General features: G+C 38.3%; 1 protein-coding gene and 1 pseudogene across 5 annotated transcripts in view; one reads left to right on the forward strand and one right to left on the reverse strand.

The window, feature by feature from the left end:
• RTTN (rotatin) overlaps positions 1 to 15,907 on the forward strand; it is a 162,618-nt gene that overhangs the window by 70,165 nt on the left and 76,546 nt on the right. For all 5 annotated transcript variants that reach the window (XM_058691835.1, XM_058691836.1, XM_058691837.1 and 2 more), the window contains 2 exons: positions 4,990 to 5,144; positions 9,529 to 9,748. In XM_058691835.1, the coding sequence (XP_058547818.1) occupies positions 4,990 to 5,144; positions 9,529 to 9,748 (375 nt within the window). The remainder of the gene's footprint in view (positions 1 to 4,989; positions 5,145 to 9,528; positions 9,749 to 15,907) is intronic.
• On the reverse strand, positions 14,784 to 15,166 carry LOC131489654 (large ribosomal subunit protein uL15-like; annotated as a pseudogene).

Genomic DNA, 15,907 nt, shown 5'->3' on the forward strand with positions numbered 1-15,907 from the left:
TAAATAATAGGGTGCCTGAGTGGCTCAGTTGCTTGGGCGTCCGACTTCGGCTCAGGTCATGATCTCCTGGTTGTGAGTCCAAGCCCTGTATCGGGCTCTGTGCTGACAGCTCAGGGCCTGGAGCCTGCTTCGGAGTCTGTGTCTCCCCCTGTCTCTGCTCTTCCCCTGTTCATACTCTGTCTCTCTCTCTCTCAAAAATAAATAAACATTAAAAAGAATAAAAAACTTAAAAAATACTTAAAAAACCCCAGCTTTTATCATCCTCAATGGGGCAAAAATGAGAGCTTTCCCCTGAGATCAGGAACACGACAGGGATGTCCACTCTCACCGCTATTGTTTTTTTTAATTTTTTTTTTTTTTTTAATTTTTTTTTCAACGTTTTTAATTTATTTTGGTGACAGAGAGAGACAGAGCATGAACGGGGGAGGGGCAGAGAGAGAGGGAGACACAGAATCGGAAACAGGCTCCAGGCTCCGAGCCATCAGCCCAGAGCCTGACGCGGGGCTCGAACTCACGGACCGCGAGATCCTGACCTGGCTGAAGTCGGACGCTTAACCGACTGCGCCACCCAGGCGCCCCTCACCGCTATTGTTTAACATAGTGTTGGAAGTTCTAGCATCAGCAATCAGACAAGAAAAGGGAATCAAAGGCATCAAAATTGGCAAAGATGAAGTCAGTCTTTCACTTTTTGCAGATGACATGATATTATTCATGGAAAACCCAATAGACTCCATCAAAAGTCTGCTAGAACTGATAACATGGATTCAGCCAGGTTGCAGGATACAAAATCAATGTATGGAAATCAGTTGCATTCTTATACACTAATAATGAAGCAACAGAAAGACAAATAAAGAAACTGATCCCATTCACAATTGCACCAAGAAGCATAAAATACCTAGGAATAAACCTAACCAAAGATGTAAAAGATCTGTAGGCTGAAAACTATAGAAACCTTTTGAAGGAAATTAAAGAAGATACAAGGAAATGGAAAAACATTCCATGCTGATGGATTGGAAGAATAAATATTATTAAAATGGCAATACTACCCAAAGCTATCTACACATTCAATGCAATCCCAATCAAAATTGCACCAGCATTCTTCTCCGAGCTAGAACAAACAATCCTAAAATTTGTATGGAACCACAAAAGACCCTGAATAGCCAAAGTAATATTGAAGAAGAAGACCAAAGTGGGAGGCATCACAATCCCCGACTTTAGCTTCTACTACAAAGCTGTAATCACCAAGACAGCATGGTATTGGCACAAAAACAGACACATAGACCAATGGAATAGAATAGAGACTCCAGAACTGGACTCACAAATCTATGGCCAACTAATCTTTGACAAAGCAGGAAAGAATATCCAATGGAAAAAAGACAGTCTCTTTAACAAATGGTGCTGGAAGAACTGGACAGCAACATGCAGAAGGATGAAACTAGACCACTTTCTTATACCATTCACAAAAATAAACTCCAAAAGGATGAAGGACCTGAACGTGAGACAGGAAACCATCAAAACCCTAGAGGAGAAAGCAGGAAAAAACCTCTCTGACCTCAGCCGCAGCAATTTCCTACGTGACACATCCCCAAAGGCAAGGGAATTAAAAGCAAAAATGAACTATTGGGACCTCATGAAGATAAAAAGCTTCTGCACTGCAAAGGAAACAGTCAACAACACTAAAAGGCAACCAGTGGAATGGGAAAAGATATTTGCAAATATATGTCAGACAGAGGGCTAGTATCCAAAATCTATAAAGAGCTCACCAAACTCCATACCCGAAAAACAAATAAGCCAGTGAAGAAATGGGCAGAAAACATGAATAGACACTTCTCTAAAGAAGACATCCAGATGGCCAACCAGCACATGGAAAGATGCTCAACGTCACTCCTCATCAGGGAAATACAAATCAAAACCACATTGAGATACCACCTCACGCCAGTCAGAGTGGCTAAAATGAACAAATCAGGAGACTATAGATGCTGGAGAGGATGCGGAGAAACGGGAACCCTCTTGCACTGTTGGTGGGAATGCAAGCTGGTGCAGCTGCTCTGGAAAACAGTGTGGAGGTTCCTCAAAAAATTAAAAATAGATCTACCCTATGACCCAGGAATAGCACTGCTAGGAATTTACCCAAGGGATACAGGAGTGCTGATGCAGAGGGGCACTTGTACCCCAATGTTTATAGCAGCACTTTCAACAATAGCCAAATTATGGAAAGAGGCTAAATGTCCATCAACTGATGAATGGATAAAGAAATTGTGGTTTGTATACACAATGGAATACTACTTGGCAATGAGAAAGAATGAAATCTGGCCTTTTGTAGCAATGTGGATGGAACTAGAGAGCGTTATGCTAAAAATAAGCCATACAGAGAAAGACAGTTACCATATGGTTTCACTCTTATGTGGATCCTGAGAAAGTTAATGGAAGACCATGAGGGAGGAGAAGGGGCAAAAAAAAAAGTCAGAGAGGGAGGGAGCCAAACCATAAGAGACTGTTAAAAACTGAGAATAAACTGAGGGTTGATGGGGGTGGGAGGGAGGGGAGGGTGGGTGATGGGCATTGAGGAGGGACCTTTTGGGATGAGCCCTGGGTGTTGTATGGAAACCAGTTTGACAATAAATTTCATATTAAAAAAATAAAATAAAAAAACACTGATATTATGGAAATTAAAATTTACTGTGTCAAAAAAAAACCAAAACAAAACCCAGGTTTGTTCATCTTGTCAGTATTTATCAGAGTTGGAGGAAAGGTGGGTGTAATTCAGCCTTTGGTTATTTGGAGCTAAGAATACTATAGTATATATATTTATTTTTATGACTTACTAAATGTGTATCTTGGTTGTTTTATTCCTATATAAAATGTAGAAGTTATAGTTATGTTTTATGTAATTTTATTTGATCCAAATGAGGCACTTCTTGTTCAGGATGAAAGGAAAAGATGAAAAGACAAAATGCTCTTTAGGTATGGAACATAGTAAAGTAAGCTAAAAGAAAACATCTGTTACCAATACTTTCTAAAGTCCCACAGGTATATTATTTAAAAAAAATGTTTATTTATTTTGAGAGAGAGAGCATGAGCTGGGGAGGGGCAGAGAGAGAAGGAGACAGAGAGAATCCCAAGCTCAGTGTGGACCTCGACATAGGGCTTGATCCCACGACCGTGAGATCACGACCTTAGCCGCAATCTAGAGTTAGACGCTTAACTGACCGAGCCACCCAGGCACCCATCACAGTTGTATTATTTATAATTCTGTGTACTTGATTGAAGTATATGGTACATAGTACGTAATATAAACAACTTAGAATTTTCTTCCCATTAAAAAAATTTTTTTTCCCCAAAAAGAATGCAGTTATTTTTTGAGTTCTTTAGGTGAAGGATTTCATAACAATACCAATTACATTTTATCTCTTCTTTTATGTTGTAATATGCAGTATTGATGTGATGTAATACAGGGGACAGGATATTAACCATATTTGAAGTTAGATGATTCTCAGGTTGAATCCTTGCTTTGTTCATTTGTATGACTTTGGACAAGTTACGTAACCTCTTTATAAACCTGTTTGCCCATCTGTAAAATAAGAAAATGCCCATCTTCTAGCTTAATCAAAAAATTAAATGGAGGAATCTTGTTTTCTTTGATTAATAACTATTCCAGCTGTCTTTAATGCTGTTGGTTAATGTAACATTTTCTATTCTTAGTATTATTAAAACTAATCCTGTTACATTTCTTTAGTTACATTTTTTTCAAAGTTGGGAAACAAAAAATTTAAATAATACTAGTTTTATTTGTCAGCCTATCAAATCGGCAAAGATGACAACAGTAATAATACTCAGCATTGGCTTGAATGCTGTGATCTTCTCCCACCCCGCATCGTCATGTGTGTTGGTGCATGTTTTGTAGAGACAATCTGGCAATATATGTTGAAAACATTAAAACTGTTAAAACTATTTTGATTTAGTAATATCATAGCTTGGAATTCATACACCAGATACAATCTGAGTTGAACACCCTGCTGCACATCTCCATGAAATTAAAAATCACTGATGATTTAGTAGTTGGTGTGGAAATCCTTATGATTGAAAAATAATCAGATATTAAAATACTGTGTTTGAAGAAATACTGATAACATTATGTTTATTATTTTTTTATTTTTGTTTAAAAAAATTTAAGCATTTATTTTTGAGAGAGCCAGAGCACGAGGGGGAGAGGGCACATAGAGAGGGAGACACAGACTCTGAAGCAGGCTCCAGGCTCTGAGCTGTCAGCACAGAGCCTGATGTGGGGCTTGAACTCACAAACTGTGAGATCATGACCTGAGCTGAAGTTGGAAGCTTACCCAACTGAGCCACCAAGGTGCCCCTGTTTTTTAATTATTTTTTTAATGTTCATTTATTTTTGAGAGACAGAGTATGAGTGGGGGAGGGGCACAGAGAGAGGGAGACACAGAATCCAAAGCAGGCTCTGGGCTCTGAGCTGTCCTGACTTGGGGCTCAAACCCACGAACCGCGAGATCATGACCTGAGCCGAAGTCAGATGCTTAACAGATTGAGCGCCCCAGGTTCCCCAACATTATGTTTAAAAAGGGGTTACTATAGCGGATTTTTTCACTTGGTCTCAGTTTTGTTAAAAATACAGAATTAGAATTCTGTTTATGTTTATTCTCCCACAATGAGGATAGTATACACCAGTCTACTCATAGCAGCTACCTCTGTGAAGTGTGATCATGGGGTTTTTGTTTTTCTCATTGTGCGTCTTTATATTTTCCTCAGTTTTCTGTAATAGATGTGCTGTTCTTCTGTTGAGATAACATATGAAGCACCTTTTGAGTTTAGAGCATCTCTACTAATGCACTAGAGACCCGTACCTACAGGTTAGGTAATATAACTCTTAGGTAATCCAGAATGTGATTTGCAACAAAAATCTTTATAGGAACAACATACAGCTCAATTAGAGAGTAAACATATTTTTTTAATATTATTGTTTAGAGTCCAAACCCACTGTTAGACCTGCTGGTTCTGACGGAGTCACAGGCACGAGAGGAAACAGATGACATCCGGACTGCTGTCAGGCAACAAGTGCAGAAAGAACTGATTGCTCTTTTCAATACCTTGCTGCTCAGTTTCATGGCAGTTACTGACAGGTACCATTTGTGTTGTTGAAGGTTCGGGGACATTCATGTAGAAACTAGTTTCGTTTTGATTTCCAAAGAGTCTTACTTGTTTACTTGTTTCAAATTGAGGAAGCAAGACTTCAGTAGTAATCAGTTGTGGTCTGTTTGTTTTCATTTCAATGAAGTCTCTTGTATAGCCTGATTATAATTTCACACACACACACACACACACACACACACACACACTCACACTCTCTCTCTCTCTCTCTCTCTCTCTCTCTCACTCACTCTCTCACACACACACATACACACACACACACATACACACACAGTATTTTACTGTCTCTTGGTCCTCTCTTAATTCTCTATACATGTATCTGAGCAATCATACCCATTTCTGTGACTTTATGACTTTTTTTTAACTACATAGATGATTTTCCAATGTGTGTCTATAATTCTGACTTAAAATTTTTTTAATTAGATAAAATTTACTATCTTAACCATTTTAAAGTATACAATTGAATCGTTTTGGTATGTGTACAGTGTTGTTCAACTGTCACCATTTAATTCCAGAACATTTTCATTACTCTGAAAAGAAACTTTGTACCCTTACCCAAGCCTGTGGCAACCAACCACTAATTTTTGTCTTTCTGGGAATTTACTTATTCTTTACATTTTATATGAATGGAATCAGACATACATGATCTTTTGTGTCTGATTTCGCATCACGCTTTCAAGGTCCATCCATATTCTAGCACATACCAGTGCTCATTGCTTCCTATGACTCAACAGTAGTCCATGTACAGATAGACCACATTTTGTTTATTCATTCATCTGGTGGTGGACATTTGAGTTGTTTCTACCTTTGATTATTGTGAATAATGCAGCTTTGAACATTTACATACGAGTTTTTGTGTGAACGCATGTTTTTAGTTCCCCCGTATACACCTATGACTGGACTTGCTGGCTCATGCGGTTACTCTGTGATTATTTTCTTGAAGAAGTGCTGAACTCTTTTCCATAGCAGCTACACCATTTTACATTCCCACTAACAATGTGTAAGTGTTCTAATTTCTCTATGTCCTCTGTAACACTTCTTCTTATGGCCATCCTAGTGGTATAAACTGGAATCATTTTGGTTTTGATTTTATTTCCCTAATGAAAAATGATGTTGAGCATCCTTTCCTGTGCTTACTGGTTATTTGTGTATCTTCTTTGGAAAAATGTGTATTCAAGTCTTTTGCCTATTTTTGCATTGGGTTGTTTGTTTTTTTGTTGTTGAGCTGTCTTTTTATATATTCTAGACATCAATATCGTATCGAATATGGGGCGCCTGGGTGGCTCAGTCGGTTAAGGGTCCGACTTTGGCTCAGGTCATGATCTCACAATTCGTGGGTTTGAGCCCTGCGTCAGGCTCTGTGCTGACAGCTCAGAGCCTGGAGCCCGCTTCGGATTCTGGTCTCCTGTCTCTGTTCCTCCCCTGCTCACGCTCTGTTTTTCTCTCTCTCTCTCTCAATAATAAATAAAGATTAAAAAAATTTTTTAAAACATCGTATCGAATATGATTTGCAAATTTTTCTCCCATTCTGTAGGTTATGTTTTCACTTTTTGGGTAGTGTCCTTTGATGTTTAAAAGTTTTCTATTTGATGAGGTCTTCTTATGCTGCGATCCCAAGTCTCTGCTGGAGGGAAAGACCTGATCCCCCACACATAACATTTGAAACAAACCAAAGTGTCAAATACCCCTAATTCAGTTCAACACCTGACTAGATCTGAAAGCCATTTCTATGAGAAACTATTACATAATTTGCCCTCAATAACTTTTTTTTTTAACATTTTATTTTTAAGTAATCTTTATACACAATGTGGGTCTGAAACTCACAACCCTGAGATCAAGAGTCGTATACTCTACCAACTGAGCCAGCCAGGTGCCCCTCAGTAGCTCTTGGACACAAAGGTTTGACATACAATCACAAATGAGGAGAACTATAGAGAAGTAGGAAAATGTCTCCTGTAGTTCAGAGAAAAATATCATTAGAAATAGACCCACAGATGTCAACTATTACAGGAACTTTATTCTTATAAGTTATTATAATATATATTATAATATTATAATATATCATAATTATAATTTATATTATATATTATATAAAATATATAATAAATGTAATATATTATATATAATATAAATTATTACTACAAATAATATTTTATGTTTTAAAGTTTATTTTGAGAGGGAGAGGATGAGTGGGGGAGGGGCAAGGAGGGAAGGAGACAGAATCTCAAGCAGGCTGTCAGCACAGAGCCTGACATGGGGCTTGAACTCAGGAACCATGAGATCATGACTTGAGCCGAAATCAAGTCGGATACTTAACTGACTCAACTACCCAGGCACCCCTAAGTAATATTTTAAATATAAATATAATATATATTAGATGAAAATATGGGTAATATTGGTAAAACTATGGAGAATATCAATAGCAGAGAAATGGAGACTACAGTTTTTCAAGTAAAAAATTCATCGCATGGGCTTAATAGTGGGCTAGACACAGTATAAAAGAGGATTAGTAAATTTAGAATACAAGTCAATAAAAATTTCACTAGAGAGGGTCACCTAGGAGCCTTCTGAGGTGATGAGAATGTTTTATATGTTGTTATGCTTGGTGGTTACATGAGTATATGCATACATAAATCATGTCGTGTATCTATAAGATTCGTGAGTTTTACTACGTACATTGATACCTTATTAAAGTGCTGAAGACAAAAACAGTGAGTCCGTTGATGGTAGATTCTGTGCAGCTAGACCTGTAATGTGTATAGAATCTCCTGAGGGACTTGTTAAAATATTATCAGCAGCTCAGGAATGTACATGTTAGGTAAGCACCATAGGTAGTCCTTGGGCTAGACTTTGAGAAACAGCGCTGTGGACTGTTCTTGGATGTTGAGAGGAACTTGCGTGGTTATGAGACAAACTGGGTGTGGAGCTTGGGGAATGTTCACAGGGACTAGGAGAGGGAACTGGTGGCGGTTGAACTGGGATTGGTTAGATATTTGCAGAGGCACTATTTCCTTTGGTAGTTCTCTTTTGCAAGCGTTAAGGTAAGAGGGGCAGAAAATGAGAATGACTGGTATGTTAATTTAAAGAACAGAAGAACATTTTTTAATACTGTTGATTAGATTATAGTTGATTCTTACACAGCACAGGTTTGAACTATGTGGGTCTATTTATACCTGGATTTTTTTGAATAAATACAGTATAGTACTTTTATGATTTTCTTGATAATATTTTCCTTTACCGGGACAACTGGCTGGCTCAGTCAGTAGAGCATGAAGCTCTTGATCTCAGGGTTTTGAGTTCAGGCCCCACATTGGGCATAGAGCTTACTTAAAAAAAAAAAAAATAATAATAATGTTTTCTTTCCGCTAGCTTGCCTTTTTGTAAGAATACAGAGTATTATAACAGAAAACATACAAAATGTGTGTTAATTGACTGTTTTATGTTATCAGTAAGGCTTCTGGTCGACGGTTTGCTATTAGTTGAGTTTTTGGAGAGTCACAAAGTATATGAGGATTTTTGACGGCACATGGGGTTAGTGCCTCTAACTGTACTTTGTTGTTGACCTGTGGGAAATACGAATTTATACAAATAACTTTTAGGCTTTGTTGCAAGTTATATGTGTTTCTAAAACTTTAAAAGCAGTTGGATGTCAGGTGTATAAGAATTATGATCTTTAAAAATCATTCAACTATACTCGTATTTATTGTAATTCAACTACACACATATGCTACTGTAATACTGTAATATGTAAAAACATAGTAGTCATCAGTTTTGGAGTCTAAAAGTCTGTATAACTGAGGAAATTTCAGATTTGATTCAAGCTTTGTTACACGCTGATACTTCTCCCAGGAATTTCATCTTTGGATCCATGCCTACCTATTAGTTTCAGGGATTTTGTTTCCTAAAAAAAAAAATGTTCTCTTGATTGTTTCATGTAAATTATGTGTCAAACTCATTAAAACCTTTTATTTTAGCTTTCTGGGGAAAACAATTTCAGCTAATTAAAAATTCAATTTTTGAATGATTCCAGATGATTAAAAGTATTGGTTTAATATATGCCAATTTAACTCATTTAAAGTATGCATTTAATTTTCCATTCTAATTTTTGGTTTTATTTTTGGGTACCAATACCAATATCACTCATCTCTTCTTCAGTGTAATTGTTACTGGTCTTTCACCTCATATTTTAACTATGTTTTCCTTGGAAAGCCTTGTTTTGAGACTGCCATTTCTCCTGGTTCGTATTTTTCTGACATACTAAGTTGTTAGTAACTCTCTACCATCAGTAAGTTAACCCATTAGCCCATCACACTTGTTCTCTTGTTGATTTGTTTCTTCCTTGCTTTACGTACACAGGAAATGCTTGGAACTTCTTCACGTTTTCCAGACACAGCTGGCTCTGAGACTGCTCCAGAGCCTGAGAGTCACTGATGCCCCTCACTTCTATGGCCTGCCTTCCCTCGAGAGGACCTTACGAGGGATGGCTCACCTCACGGCATCTCCGGGATGGAGCTCACACTCTCCTCTCACAAAGCCATTTGAAATTTGTGTCAAGTACTTGTCAGGTCTTCTTGAAGTAAGTAAAAATAACCGGTGACTGTAACTAAATAGTAACAACCCCAAAGAATAGCTATTTACTATTTATTGATCGTTCCCTTTGTGCCAGGCATGGTGTTTTTTTTATTTAAAAAAAATTTTTTTTTATGTTTATTCATTTTTGAAAGACAGAGAGCGACAGGGCACAAGCAGGGGTGGGGCAGAGAGAGAGGGGGACACAGAATCTGAAGCAGGCTCCAGGCTTTCAGCACAGAGCCTCGAACTCATGAACTGTGAGATCATGACCTGAGCCGAAGTCAGATGCTCAACCAACTGAGCCACCCAGGCGCCCCTATGCCGGGCAAAGTGTTAGGTGCGTTCTGTGTATCAGTATATTTAATGTAGGTTATTCTGTAGTATTCCTATGACTCATTATAATGTGTTAAGTGTTTTAATGATTTTTATTAATAAATATGTAAGATCACTTTTAGAGTACACTCATTTTCAAGAAGAATAAACTAAGGCTTACATTTAAGTCCCCTTATTAGGTCATATATTCACTTATGTTGTCTATCCTTTTTATCTGTGAAATACAGCACATATGTGGAGATTACACAGAACATACATAGCTCAGGCATCACATAGTGAACCTGCCTGATCCAGGCATTGCCAGCACCCAGGGAACATTTGCCATCCCCCTTTTTGAGCTCTTCTCTCCTGAAAGGTAGTTGTTACTTTGAGTTTATGGTAATCATTCTTTATTTTTCTTGGTAATCTTACCACTTAATTATGCGTACGTATTTGCAACAATTCCTGATTTTTTAAGTTTTGTAAAATGGAATCATATGACTGCTTTCTGTCATCATTATGCTTCTGAGACTTGTTCATCCTGCTTCCTGTAGGTAGAGTTAGTTTACTTGTCCAGTGTTCACTATGCTACAGTGTTGAAAGATATTTTGGTTTTTTTATTTTAATGGAGAGCCATTTTGGATCCTGCTTCAATGAATATTCTTGTCCCTCAGTGAAAATGAATTTTTGATATTGATTTTCTAACTATTGTTGAATGTGTAGAAGTGTACTCAGTTTTTATATATGAGCCATCTACCCAGCAATCCTTGTTTCCAAACTCAAAGGAAAGGCCTTTAATTTTTCACCTCTCACTATGCTGTTTATGGTAGTTTTTTTCAATTAAGTAAAGAAAAGTAAGTTTCCTTTTAGTCTTGCTTTACCAAGGTGTTTTTTTTTTTTTTAATAACAAATGTATAATGCTTTTTCTGTATCTTTTAAGATAAACATGATTTTTTTTTTCTCTTGTATTCCATTAAGGTGATGGATTAGATTGATTCATTTAAAAATTTTAAACATCCTTGCATTTCTGGAAGAATTTCAACTTAGGTTGTGATGTATTATTCCTTTTATATATTAACAGATTTAGTTTGTTAATGTTTTTAGAATTCTACCAATTTTCTTATGCAGAAAATGGTTTTATAGTGACTGCATCTGTCTTCTTTCTCAGGAAACTTTTGTTAGGTTTTAATATCAAAATTAATCCATCTTTGTATGTATAAATTATTTTTATGTAACTCTTATTTCCTTTTGAAATAGTTGATTGGAATTGGTGGTATTTAATGCTTAAATGTCTAGTAGAATTTGATGATGAAGCAATTCAGACCTGGAGTTTTCTTTTGGGAAAGATTGTAAATGAATTGAATTTTTTATTTTATTTATTTATTTATTTATTTAATTTATTTTTTAATATTTGAAATTTACTGTCAAATTGGTTTCCATACAACACCCAGTGCTCATCCCAAAAGGTCCCTCCTCAATACCCATCACCCACCCTGCCCTCCCTCCCACCCCCCATCAACCCTCAGTTTGTTCTCAGTTTTTAACAGTCTCTTATGCTTTGGCTCTCTCCCACTCTAACCTCTTTTTTTTTTTTTTTTCCTTCCCCTCCCCCATGGGTTTCTGTTACGTTTCGCAGGATCCACATAAGAGTGAAACCATATGGTACCTGTCTTTCTCTGTATGGCTTATTTCACTTAGCATCACACTCTCCAGTTCCATCCACGTTGCTACAAAAGGCCATATTTCATTCTTTCTCATTGCCACGTAGTATTCCATTGTGTATATAAACCACAATTTCTTTATCCATTCGTCAGTTGATGGACATTTAGGCTCTTTCCATAATTTGGCTATTGTTGAGAGTGCTGCTATAAACATTGGGGTACAAGTGCCCCTCTGCATCAGTACTCCTGTATCCCTTGGATAAATTCCTAGCAGTGCTATTGCTGGGTCATAGGGTAGGTCTATTTTTAATTTTCTGAGGAACCTCCACACTGCTTTCCAGAGCGGCTGCACCAATTTGCATTCCCACCAACAGTGCAAGAGGGTTCCCGTTTCTCCACATCCTCTCCAGCATCTATAGTCTCCTGATTTCTTCATTTTGGCCACTCTGACTGGCGTGAGGTGGTATCTCAATGTGGTTTTGATTTGTATTTCCCTGATGAGGAGCAACGTTGAACATCTTTTCATGTGCCTGTTGGCCATCCGGATGTCTTCTTTAGAGAAGTGTCTATTCATGTTTTCTGCCCATTTCTTCACTGGGTTATTTGTTTTTCGGGTGTGGAGTTTGATGAGCTCTTTATAGATTTTGGATACTAGCCCTTTGTCCGATATGTCATTTGCAAATATCTTTTCCCATTCCGTTGGTTGCCTTTTAGTTTTGTTGGTTGTTTCCTTTGCTGTGCAGAAGCTTTTTATCTTCATAAGGTCCCGGTAATTCACTTTTGCTTTTAATTCCCTTGCCTTTGGGGATGTGCCGAGTAAGAGATTGCTACGGCTGAGGTCAGAGAGGTCTTTTCCTGCTTTCTCCTCTAGGGTTTTGATGGTTTCCTGTCTCACATTCAGGTCCTTTATCCATTTTGCGTTTATTTTTGTGAATGGTGTGAGAAAGTGGTCTAGTTTCAACCTTCTGCATGTTGCTGTCCAGTTCTCCCAGCACCATTTGTTAGAGAGACTGTCTTTTTTCCATTGGATGTTCTTTCCTGCTTTGTCAAAGATGAGTTGGCCATACGTTTGTGGGTCTAGTTCTGGGGTTTCTATTCTATTCCATTGGTCTATGTGTCTGTTTTTATGCCAATACCATGCTGTCTTGATGATGACAGCTTTGTAGTAGAGGCTAAAGTCTGGGATTGTGATGCCTCCTGCTTTGGTCGTCTTCTTCAAAATTACTTTGGCTATTTGGGGCCTTTTGTGGTTCCATATGAATTTTAGGATTGCTTGTTCTAGTTTCGAGAAGAATGCTGGTGCAATTTTGATTGGGATTGCATTGAATGTATAGATAGCTTTGGGTAGTATTGACATTTTGACAATATTTATTCTTCCAATCCATGAGCAGGGAATGTCTTTCCATTTCTTTATATCTTCTTCAATTACCTGCATAAGCTTTCTATAGTTTTCAGCATACAGATCTTTTACATCTTTGGTTAGATTTATTCCTAGGTATTTTATGCTTCTTGGTGCAATTGTGAATGGGATCAGTTTCTTTATTTGTCTTTCTGTTGCTTCATTGTTATTTCTGTACATTGATTTTGTATCCTGCAACTTTGCTGAATCCATGTTATCAGTTCTAGCAGACTTTTGATGGAGTCTGTCGGATTTTCCATGTATAATATCATGTCATCTGCAAAAAGCGAAAGCTTGACTTCATCTTTGCCAATTTTGATGCCTTTGATTTCCTTTTGTTGTCTGATTGCTGATGCTTTGAATTTTTTAAATCTAGAATTTTGAGATTTTTAATTTTTGGTGTCAGTAAGTTATGTTTTTCTAGTATTTTATCTAAAGTTTTGAATTCCTAGCCCTAAGATTATTCATCAAATCATCTTATTCTTTAAATGTCTGTCAGATCTAGAGGGAGGTCCCATTTCATTCGAGGTATTAAACTATTCTTTCCTCTAGTTCTCTTGATTGGTCTTACTGTGTGTTTGTATGTTTTATTATTATCATTCTTTTCAAAGAATGAACGGTGGACTTTGTTGATCCTCCCTTTAATGTTTTCCCCCACTTCATTAATTTCTCCTTAAGCTTATTTCTTTCTCCTTTTGTTTTAATTTATGGCTTTTTTGTGATAGTCTTATTTCACTGATTTTTTAAAAATCTATTCTCAAGTATTTTTAGCTCTAATTACCTTCTAGGCACGGCCTTAACATTATCTCACACGTTCTGATATGCCCCATTTTCATCATTTGGGTCAGTATAGTTTTAGTATGATGTCATAAATATAGCAATGACGTAGTTCTACATAGTCCTGTTAGAGAAGAGCTTCACCAGGGTTCCCTGCCAGCCTTGCATTTTATGCACGCCGTCCACAGAGGCAACGCCTAATCACAGCTTATCTAAGTCTTGCAGAACTTCCTCTGATCCTTCTGGAACATGAGAACATGGGAGGCTTGTGAGGAACTGCTACAAGACTGTTTCTGACTTGCTTCACTCTTCCTGGGATGTCTGTCACGAGCCTGTTTCTTACTACCTCCTGGGTTCTGATGAGTGAGGCTTTCTGCCTCAGTTCCCTTGCAGGATAGCTGCAGGCTGTAAGAAGCTTGGCCGCAGCGGGGCCTGGGCTCCTCCGCAGAGTGCCCTGCTGTCTGCATTGCTGTCATCTGGCCCCCCTGTTTCAGTGTCACCCTGCGAAAGAGACTGGGAGCTGGCGCTTTGGCTACTATTGCTTTTGTTTTTAACGTTAAGTAATAACCTGTCTGAATCTAAAAATGACTCATTATTTCCTTATTGACCAAATCTGTCAGCATTGCTGGTCTTGAAAGGTACGGTGATAGTCAAGGTTGAATGATAGTCAGAGGTTGGGCTCTTTAACTGTATTAGGACGTCAGCAAAGGCTCTTCGAGGAGGCAGTGTTAGATTTTCAGAGATGAATGATTGATATCATGGGCATTCTAGACATGGGATGCTTCGACCAACTTGTATCCATAACTTCGTATTCCTTTTTTTTTTTTTTTTTTTTTTTTTTTTTTTTTTTTTTTTGGAACACACTTGCCAGTATTTAATGAACCTTCTTCCATGTGGCTTCAGGCCTTCACGCTGACAGGCTGTTTGGGGAGCTTGCCCTTCCCCCAGACTTTGCAGTAGCCCCATCGCACCACATCGGTTATGGGAGCAGCTCCCGTCTTGTTTTGGGCAGAATTTGCCTGTGTCTCCTCACTGACCAACGTCCAAGGTTTATCGAGGTTGACAGTTGGGCAGAAGCTCTGGCTCCTCTTTAAGTGGTAATGCCTCGTGCCAACCGAATGATATTTGTTGATGTGGATCCTGTGGAGATGCCACCAGCATTCCCCTGGTCTCCGGGGTGCTTCCGGTGCTTGCTGATGCAACCGTGGCCGTGGCTCACGTGGCCCCGAAGTTTCTGGGTCTTCCCTAGTCTGGATGGCACGTCGGCAGCCATTCCTCTTTAGGCTCTGTGCTCCCACCTGCAGTCACACAGTCTGCCTGCCACCAGATACTCCTTTAAAAGGTGAAACCTTACAACCCAAAGCTCTCTATCAAGTGCATAAGGAGTTTTGTAATCTTGCATTTTGAATCTTACATCAGTTTTATTTTTCCCCCCACATCTCTGAAGTTTCAGTTTTATTTGGCCCATTTCACTAAATAAAACTTATTTTATTTTATTTATTTATTTATTTTTGAGACAGAGAGAGACAGAGCATGAACAGGGGAGGGGCAGAGAGAGAGGGAGACACAGACTCTGAAACAGGCTCCAGGCTCTGAGCTGTCAGCACAGAGCCCGACGCGGGGCTCGAACTCACGGACCGCGAGATCATGACCTGAGCCGAAGTCGGACGCTTAACCGACCGAGCCACCCAGGCGCCCCAATAAAACTTATTTTAAAAGTCTATTTCTTCATATAATTTCTTCTCTTTTCAGATGGCAGTCTGTATACAGAGTTTAAGATCTCTCTTATTCATTTACCTTCCTTTAGGAAGTCTTTTCTTATCTTCCAGACATACACACTCAGGGAAGAGTGACCGGCCTCTTCCTAGGTTGTATACCTGTAACAGTTTATATATGCCATTATTATGGTGCTTAAGACATTGTATCTCTATTTTGTTTTACGCATTGATCCGTTGTTAGACTGTAAGCTTGTGGGAATCACCTTTGTATCATTTCCACTAACCCATAGCTTCCC

The sequence above is a fragment of the Neofelis nebulosa genome, chromosome 11 (assembly GCF_028018385.1).
Source record: "Neofelis nebulosa isolate mNeoNeb1 chromosome 11, mNeoNeb1.pri, whole genome shotgun sequence".
In the NCBI taxonomy this organism is placed as follows: Eukaryota; Metazoa; Chordata; class Mammalia; order Carnivora; family Felidae; genus Neofelis; species Neofelis nebulosa.